Raw genomic sequence first — 9292 nt, 5'->3', positions numbered from 1 at the left:
AGAGAAACGCCGCCTCAGACTTACTATTGGGAGTTGCCTGCACGGAGCAAGATTTTTTCTCTTCTCCCACTTGGAACTACTAAACTACATAGCCTGGACCAGACGGACTTCATCATCGGATGACTCCCTGCCGGAAAAATCAGGCCGTTTGCGCGCGGCAGGGCTGCGACGACTGGAGCGAGAGGAGGGCGGGACAGGGGGGAAGAAGTGGCGCAAACCACAGCGCTCTTGTGCACCAAGCAACTTTCTCTCCTGGATACCACTACGCTTGGCGGGGTCCCTGTTAATTTATAGGAGCGCAAGCCTGCGGAAACAGTCTGGCAACAAAAGTTACGTAACTACCTTGTTCGAGGGAGCCGTTTACGCTCACGTGTTGAGACACAGGTTTATTACAGATACGCCTGCAGTACTCAGCTTCCGTGTAAATTAGGTTTTTTACTTGCTATTGCCTCCATCACGGAAGTATAACTGATCTTAGTTTAGCCATTCAGTATACCCAGAAGCCTCTCACGGCTCTCACAGTTGTGTACACCATGAAGTTCCGACGACAGAGGGACTACCGATGTATCCCGACGCTTGGACCCTGGGTTCCCCCTTTACATCGCTTAACGTCCCTACATACCTCAAGGGACGTGCTGCTATTCACAGTGCTCAAGTCCAATCTGAGTGTATGCAGATACTTCGCGATCCGAGGCTGGTGGACGGGCAGCTAGAGCCTAGCCAGACGGGGACAGCAGAGTGACTCGCCATTAATTCTTGGAACACCACGTCGCGCTGCATGTCGATGTTTGACGAATTTTGGTCGGGGAGAGCTTTCACTAGCTCTTGTTCCAATCGCTCGCAAGCGGGCGCTAGCTCTGAGCGAGAAACCGGCGACGGTCCGACAAGCATTTTGAGCGCTCCAACCGCGCGCATGCTAGTGGGAGGTCACCGTGCGAGTCCATTCATGAGTTCACTCAATTCTGCCTGGGACCAGTCTTGCTCCCATGCCTTTAAGTATGTTCTCGACTTCCTCGGAAATCCTCTCGAGATCTTCTTGGCGAACTGCGCGGTTCTTTTTTTCAAAGAAGCAGTCACTGTTGAGCCATGCCAGGTTTCATGGCGATTGTAGAAAAGCAGCAGGGCTGCTGTTGCCTTAGCCGACAGACTAGCTACACACAGTCGTAACTGCTTGCTGTTGCACACCGGCTCCCTAATTTGTCTTTCTGTTTTTTCGAGGCCCCTTGCTGCGTACTTTGCTGCGGCAAACTGTCGCAATTTGTGCCACTGTACGGCCGGCATATCTTCCAAGCAGCCGGTCGCGGGCACGGTGTACGCAGAAATTTACAGGCCTCACAACGGGAGAGGTCACTCCAGACTTCAGTTCAAAGCTTGACCTCTGAACGGACGCTTTCGTGGCTGCAGTCAGGGAAGAGCAGGATCCCCTGCTGCGCGAGGAATTCACGTCCCCCCACCGCGCGCTGGGTGCGGAACTACGGCAGCTGTCGAGCCACGCGGTCGTCACAGCTACGGCATTTCTTCGCCTCTCTGGAAAACGTCTTTCTCTGCTTGTTCGCCTGGGTTTCTACGGGGGCTTAGCCGGGTGTTCCTTAGTAAATGAACTTACGGAAAAACTTTGCGGTAGCAGTGGCCTCGCAGTGGTCTTTCCCGTGCCGTCCGTTCTTCTTTGAGTCCGAGTCACTGCCTCTTCGTTCTCGTTGGCAGAGCCGGGATACCCACTTGCCTTCTTGCGCCTGATCCACCTCTGGAAGAGAATGTGTTTGCCGGCGAGGAGGCTGGAATGAGCTACGATGTGTCGCTACCCCCTTACTCACCTGCGGCATCATAATTGAGGAGACCCCCCGTCTTGGGTTTCCGGCGCGCTTTCTTGAAGCTTGCTTTATCCTTTCCTCTAGGTCATGGAGATTTCATTAACGTTAGAGCTTACACGTGCGCCGAGCCCACGCCGCAGGACAAGACACTCCGGTTCTACCGGCTTATGATGGGCTTGCGTCATAGAGTACTCGTTGACAACAGCGCAGTCTTCCTGCGCTAGGGAGTCTTCGTTCTAGAGCCAACTTGTTCAGCTCTTACTTAGAGACTTTCCGTCCGTCCCTTGTTTACGGGACAATGTCTGGGTCAGAATGACGTCTTTCATTTTGATGGCCGCCATGGGCGGCGGAGGAGGAGCGGGGAGCCTTATACCAAATGTCGAACTCCCGGGGGTCTTCGACATGTGTCGAACCAAGCCCGAAGCACCCGATGACAAATTTGTTAACGCGCCGCCCCCTCAAGAGGGACCCCTCTATCTGAGAATGTTGTTTTTGTCGGGAACGGACCTTGCCGCAGGTACCGAGGGGGATTCAAGAGAGAAGCTTGTTTACGCGTACAGTGATCACTACTGTGGGGCTGTCCTGCGCTAATGCTGTGTGGGTCGCGGGGGCTATCCAAGTAGTGCCCGAGGGCTGAACTGGAGGATGGTGGCGAGGCCGCGCTTTCTGTCCGCACAATGCATTCTTACGTCATGAATGCTTGGTCTACAATGCTCTGCAATCTGCGTTGTCTCCCTTCACCTATCTCTTGACGTCTTTTTGCAGAACCGTACAGAGATGTTGTAGCCACCCCCTCTTGCATCATACGTATTCATATCTGAACACGTATATATATAAATATCTAACCACCTGGCTGGTTGGATGCATTACGTGTTGATGTGCGCATGACCATGTGCGGTGTTAGTAGATGTGTCCGTGCATGGGTCCGAGGTGCTCTTCACGCCAGTATGGACAGTTAATGTACCTGCCGCTCCAAAGTCAGCCAGAGTTCCGCTCACTGGGATAGGGTACACCACGTCCCGATTCTCTTTTCCGTGTAACCTCTCAACAGGTGACATTACAGGCTCATCAGACCCGTACGTCGACGTTCGATTTGGCGGCCAGGTTTTTTGTTCTCCGCCTCAGATGGCCACGTTGAATCCTGTGTGGGATTATCTCTTGGAGACGGAGATCAAGGTGAGAATACGAAACTCTAGTTGTTGTCTTCCCCGTTATCATTGCCCTTGCAGTTATTCTTGCCCGGAGAGCATTACATACATTCATTGACAAGCAACAGATGGCTCAGGTACCTGAGCTTTGCAGAACTACCTTGGCTCAGTAATAGTTTCTGTCGCTTACTTACATGACTGGTACCTCGACAAGCCTGACTGACCCCGCTTGATAAGGGTCTGAATGGAGCAGTAGCGAGGTCGTGTATCTAGATTGCTGGCATCTCGAAACTCTCAAGCCGAAGCATGTTCTCCCTAGGAAGAAGCGAAATCCCTCTTCTGCGAGAAGGACAAATAGAAACCTTCTCTTCTTAGGATTGATGTTTCTCCAACCAGCCATGCAACTGAAAAGGTCTTAGGGAAGAGACAAAAAACACTTCTACAAATCTCACGGGTTTCTCTTTCCTTTACACCCTGATTTTGTTTCCTGGTCTTCTTGCGCTGTGCTAGTCAGAGCTCGTGAGTAGAGAGCGAGCAATCTGTACGTCAGTGAGGTTCACATCAGTTCAGACGGTTCTCTAAGAGGACGCTTTTTTCAGGTCACCGCTTTCTACGATTTAGCTCAGATGCAGAGACTCAGGTGCCGCTATGTGCATGCAGACTGCTGTCTCTCCGGGATGACCTCAGGTTTGCTGCTTTTCCCGCCAGACAAGATCAATGCCAAACACATATGGAGAACCATTGATACTCCGCGTTGTGTGTGTGGCTCTGCTCTTCACGCCATCGATCGCCTGTCCAGCCACTCGATGCATGTCTGTGTTTGAGTTTTTCCTCCCACGCGTTCTTATCTGTTATTTGTTTTTCTAGCTGGCAAGCTACCGTTCATCTACCTTCCTATATCCTGGGAATCTATTTTGCATGGAGGGCTTCGTGATTCTTACACTTTTCGCGGCGGCTTTCATGTTCCACTCTGTTTTCCACATCAGGAGCCGGGGATGATGCGCATCACGGTGTATGACCAAGACTTCGGAAGACAAGGCGATAAGCTCGGAGACTGTGAAATTCAAATTTCGAAAACCCCGATGAAAATACGAAAAGAAACTTTGCCACTTCAGCATGTGCCTTCCTCATTCCTACAAAAAGCTCCTAATAGCCGCATCACCGTCTTATACCACATTGTCGATCGTCTAGACGATCAACCAGATCTTCTAGAGCTCTCTAAACAGATCGGGGAAGACGGCGGAGAAGCCGCTACTCCTCAGGACTACATGGTTCGAGTTCATGTTCTTCAGGTACGGGTGACTATCTATCTATCTATCTATCTTCTTCTTGTGTTGTCCTTGTGTGATCTCTCCGACTTCTCTGACTCCCGGGACAATGCGCATTTCTACGAAGGCATGAATGGAAGGAAGTGGCCTGATGTCAACGGGTGGGAGTGGTCTTGAGTTGTCCTGTGTGCGTCTGTTGGTCCCTCGGAATCTATTTCGTGTGTACACACAACTTCGTCGTGCATATATTCATATTGATGTGCTGTATATTTGCTGGTAGAAAAGGCATATGCAAGCAAAGGTAACGCTACTGGGTCTGTGTTCTTCCGATCACGTCCACAGCCGTACAAACCCCTTGAGGTGTATGTATATTTGTGTCATGGCAAATACCTCAATCGGCTTACTACAGGTGCCCTGAAGAGAGTTGCGGCGTGTATGTGGCGAATGCTGTCTGCTTGTGACCATCCGTTCCAGTCAGATCACACGTCAGTACCTTCCGGGACAATCTCCGCTATACGTGTCTCAGTTGGTGAAAAGTCGCAGATCACAGGACTTGGCAGACCGGAAGGTCTCCGTTTTGTTTATGGTCCTCGGAGTCTGGTAAGGTGAAAGCGCGAGCATGGAATGGTAGCCCCGGGGGGAGGAGGGGAGGCTGCGGCCACAATACCACTTTTTTCTATAGTTCTTCGGTACTCTTGGCCTGTCTCAACTGAGTGCGCGATGCCGAGGTGTCTTCGTGGCTGAGAAAAATCTACATGGATGTCCTTGATCCGCGCCCACAAGAGCCTTTCAAAGCTTCGCTCGTTAACTGCTAACACTTTCTCAAGAGGAGAGGGCAGTCGTATAGCAGTCGTATTCAGGGTATGTGAATGCATGTGTACCAGCTAGCGAACAGCTTGAGCCTAGATCAACGGCTGTACGACTTTCTAGGTCCGATGTCTCAGATTTCCAAACAGGCAATTCAGTTGTAGCCTAGGCTTCTGAAGTCGCCCTGCGAATAGTTCTCGGAGCCACTTTGCAGGCCAGGAAAGCTTGACTGTTCCTTTGGCGTTTCGAGTACGCCTCCCTGGATGGTTCACAAATAAGAATGAATGCACTTTCGCTTGTTCGTTTAGTCAGGAGAACAGACAGAGAGAGCGATCACAGCTGACCGTTTTAGTGTGTCTCTCTATACATAGGACTGTACAGTGTGGGGGTTAGCGTGCTTCAGTGACAATACGCATCAGCAAAAACTTCGCCCTTCACTCGTTTCTTATGAAGTTCCGTGAGAAAGCTGAGAGGTTTCCTAGGCGACATGCCATCTGTCTTCTACAAGAGCAAGTGAGGCTGGTAGAAGACGGAGATGAGCGTCTTATGCGGGGACGGATACCTGAGCTAGAGATGCCGTAGTACTGCAAGAGGGGTAAAGGGGAGGAAACGGGAGAAGAGGACAGTCTGTCTGGTCTCGGAGATGAGGAGGGTGTACATTCGTTTATGGTAGTTGTAGCCTGTATTGTATACGACGCTTGGACTCATGATAACAACAAGGAGTTACTGTTCTTCCATGCCTCTCCTTCAACACCTACAGGGATCACAATTGGACTTTTTCCTCTACAACAGTACGATTGAAGATCTCATACAAAATCGGTTGAAGCTCGAGTGGATTCTCCGGCAAGGAACCGTGAGCAAAGAAATACAGGAAAACCATAGTAGGGTCGGGGGGGGGGGCCGGTGCAGTGACTTTCCAGCATGGAGGCAAGTGGAGTTTAACAGTTGGATACCCCGAGGAAAGCTCACGGCTGAGGGTCTAGAGCTGGCCGGCAACAGACTACCTCTTCTTTGTTGTACAGTCAGACCTCCGACCTGAGTAGAAAGGACTTGCGAAAGTTTCCTTTCAACAGTGTTGTTTGAGTCATTTCGTCATGGATGAACATTCGATGGCGTAGCCGGTAGCATCAGAAGTAGGAGAAGAAGCTTTACCTTATGAACTACCGCAGAGAGAGACATAGGGTGTGATATATACAGGCCTCGGGGGAAAGGTCTAGCGACCCACCCTACGTGTACAAGATGTTCGGGTGCAGGGACCGTAGTGTGCTCTTTGTTACGCCTCCTGTATATGCGGTATGCACCGAGAAACCGAACTAACTGCCCATCCCGATGTTCCCTGTAGGAAGAAGAGCTCGATTCAGTTCAATCTCTTTATCTCCGACGATCGAGGCATGAGGAGGAAGAGAAGGAAATGCCGAGGACGACCGTGCAAGTTCAAGTTGAAGACTACAAGGCAAAGGCTGTCGCTGAGCATAGACGTAGCGAAGAACGGATAGCCCAAGATGGCTCGGCCGCTGAGGAGAACCAGACTGGGACAGAGGGATATGAAGGAGAGAGGCTTGCGCGGGCATCAGTAGGCACTGGTGAGGAGGTTGCGGATCTCCCTGCTCCTACTTCCGAGAGGCAGAGTGCTTCTCAGGAAAACAGTGATAAACAGGAGGCTTTAACGAAAAAGGGAGAGAAGCGAGAACCCCGCAAAGGAAAGGACGTACGCTTTGAGAGAGTGGGGTCGCCAGACGATGGTTCCGACAACCCGGAATCCCGCATGAACCATAGAAAATCTACGGCTGGATACTCGCTGGAACACAAAAGTAAGTAAGAATTTATGTCGATGCTTCTTGAAGTGCCGAGTTCCAATCTACGATGTTTCGGACTCTTGTACAAATGTCTGTTGTCGGATGGGAAGTATGCCAGGGGTGATTGTCATTTCAACAAGTGGCGGAGCGCGGTAGCAGGGCTATTTCTGGTTGCAAATAGTCTGAGTGGGAAGGTATAAGGACGCTTAAGTGTTCTTCTCATATGTGTATGTACGTGTGAACGTATTTCCATAGAAGGGGAACTCGTTTGAAGGATGCACTGGCGAGTGATGACGTAGGATTGGTATCGCCGTTGAAGTCCACCAGCATTCACGCCGCTTAGGATCTGTCCCCCGGGTGAAGCCGAAGGGGGTTTTTGATGCTTCCGAGTTGTCCCGATAGCAACAAAAGGGGAGGCGTATGGTTGGCACAGTGGAATAGCTTCTGGAGATCCGGTTTTGGCATACATCACTTCTTGGTCTGCTTTGGTTTCACGTCGTTGGGTCAACTCGGCCAGGGGCTCGATTGAATTGTTCTTCTGTAGGGGAGCACGGGCAAATCTACGGGCCATTCACGGTGTTCTCAGATTTCTTCTTCAAGACCCAGCGTTCTCCTTAGTGGTTACGCCTCTCTTGAAGAGGTTAAGATACGTCTGTATTCACCCTCATTTTTGCAAGAGAGGGTCGGGCCAAAGCGCTTAGGTAGCAAACAGAGGAGACTATGCTTGGCGCATCAGCACCGAAATGCTCCGAGTGTTCGCTCGCATTACTGCGTCTGGGTTCGCTATATCCACTCCTCGAGAGGCCTGTCTCGTGCGGGCAGCTCGGTCATGTTGAAGGAGTGGGTTTATGAATGAGAGAAATCACCGCGCGTGAGCCTTTTCTGATGGAGGTGTCTGGCTTGGCTGTCTTCATAGATAAAAAGGCGAAACGGCGTGAGAGGAACAAGGCAGAAGGAGCAGAGGTGAGCTCGCGGTCGGTGCGATTACACGTCCACCAATGTCTTCTCTGCGGCCCGTCATGAAGGTTTATAGTATGGCTGCTGATTGATCTAGGTAACTGCGTGTATCTTGCCTTGAATACAAATTCTTTTCCCCCGGGGATGTGTATCCAAAGAACTGAATGTACACAACGCACGTGTATCGGCGGGACGGAAGGGGGATATGTGACACGGAATTAACCTCGTCTGACAAGATCCTCACACCCACCATCCGGTTGGGGGTGCCCCTCGGCCTTGAACTTGCATGGATTAGTTCACCAGCCAACTCCACTTTTCCGTATTTTATTTCTACTCTTGGGGCTGGTTTCAACACTGATCTTTCGTCGGGTAGGTACCAGTGTAGAATGTGAATTTTCTTTTGTTGCGACAAATGCGAGTGTGTCTAGACCTACATAGTCATATCGCGCTGTAGAGCGGTCTCGCCGCCAGTGCTGCCACTATGCCTCGTGTTCTCGAGTTTGACGCTGTGACTGCTCTATCTATCATTTGCTCGAGGGCCTTTCTGTGCTGGACGTTTTTAGAAACGCTCGCGGTTTATGACGTTCGGAGCTTGGGCCTTTCCGCTGGATGAAATCCGTGAGTTCTGTGTCGAGAAGAAGGTGTGCGCGTGGGCGGGGAGAGCTATTCTCATTAATGCGACAAAAATGAAAGTCGGCGAGGTAAGTTAGATGGCATTAGCGCTCTCCTGTTTGCTGTCGTCCAGAAGCCACAGAGTTCTCTATCTACCAACTTCAGGCAGGCAAGCCTATCCGTAGCACGTCCTTCTACTTTGCTCGTCCGTGTTGTAGTAGGTTACGTTCGTGTTGGATCTACATATGCGAGACTGAGTGTAAGTACCATTGTGTAGCCGAGGGCCAGTGACTGTAAGAGTGATTGAGGAGTCTCGGGCACCCCCCCCTCTCAGCTACTTGCGGTACATCAGCGCCGGCGATGGACGACATTCAGGCACGACATATTGTATGAGGTGTTTTTTGTGCTTGTCGGTTTCAGGTGCTTTTACACGTGGATATCTTCACTTCCAAGGAATCCGCTCGAGAGCTCATAGACCTCTACCACTTCCCTCCACCGATGTAAGTTAGATTTGCTCTTATCCCACACGGCGGGTAACGGACCGTTACATGGGGGCACATCGTTGCCGTGTACTCACCTACTTGTGTTCGTTTGTGGAAGCACATTCTTGGGCACATCCCGAGTGCACGTCTGCGGTTGTGGGGCAATGGCAAGGCGTGTTCGTGTTCCTGCGCACGCACTCGCACCGTCTCCGAAGCTATACTGTCAGAGAAGCAAACCGCATGCCAGCTTTCAAGCTGAGCGGCACCCAAAGGCAGTTTCAGCCGTACGTTACCGAGAAACCGGACTAGCGTCTAGAGCCTCTCAGGGTGGGACTCATGTCTGCAAACTCCAGCTCAACGGCCGTGGCTCGACATCGAGACCACATTATCGAGCCACGGCCGTTGAGCTGG

At 51.2% G+C, this 9292-nt stretch overlaps 1 protein-coding gene across 1 annotated transcript; it reads left to right on the top strand.

Annotated features, from left to right (window-relative positions):
* The first annotated feature begins 974 nt into the window (after positions 1-974).
* On the top strand, positions 975-8939 carry CSUI_001767 (c2 domain-containing protein). The gene is made up of 9 exons (XM_068061972.1): positions 975-2328; positions 2863-2987; positions 3946-4251; positions 4702-4827; positions 5795-5887; positions 6377-6845; positions 7747-7793; positions 8351-8488; positions 8820-8939. The coding sequence occupies exons 1-9, from the start codon at positions 2124-2126 to the stop codon at positions 8901-8903; spliced, it is 1593 nt and encodes a 530-aa protein (XP_067926052.1). The 5' UTR covers positions 975-2123; the 3' UTR covers positions 8904-8939.
* The last annotated feature ends 353 nt before the right edge of the window (positions 8940-9292 follow it).

This window comes from Cystoisospora suis, assembly GCF_002600585.1.
Source record: "Cystoisospora suis strain Wien I chromosome Unknown contig_707, whole genome shotgun sequence".
NCBI lineage: Eukaryota > Apicomplexa > Conoidasida > Eucoccidiorida > Sarcocystidae > Cystoisospora > Cystoisospora suis.
Note: the sequence above shows the minus strand (reverse complement) of the source record. Positions and strands in the feature narration are given on the sequence as shown.

What these genes read in the sequence shown, in the direction of transcription:
- CSUI_001767 (XM_068061972.1), top strand. Translation starts at nt 2,124, where the DNA reads ATGACGTCTTTCATTTTGATGGCCGCCATGGGCGGCGGAGGAGGAGCG. An exon ending in GGGAACGGACCTTGCCGCAG is followed by an intron (nt 2,329 to 2,862) that starts GTACCGAGGGGG and finishes ACCTCTCAACAG; the next exon opens with GTGACATTACAGGCTCATCA. An exon ending in TTTATGGTCCTCGGAGTCTG is followed by an intron (nt 4,828 to 5,794) that starts GTAAGGTGAAAG and finishes CAACACCTACAG; the next exon opens with GGATCACAATTGGACTTTTT.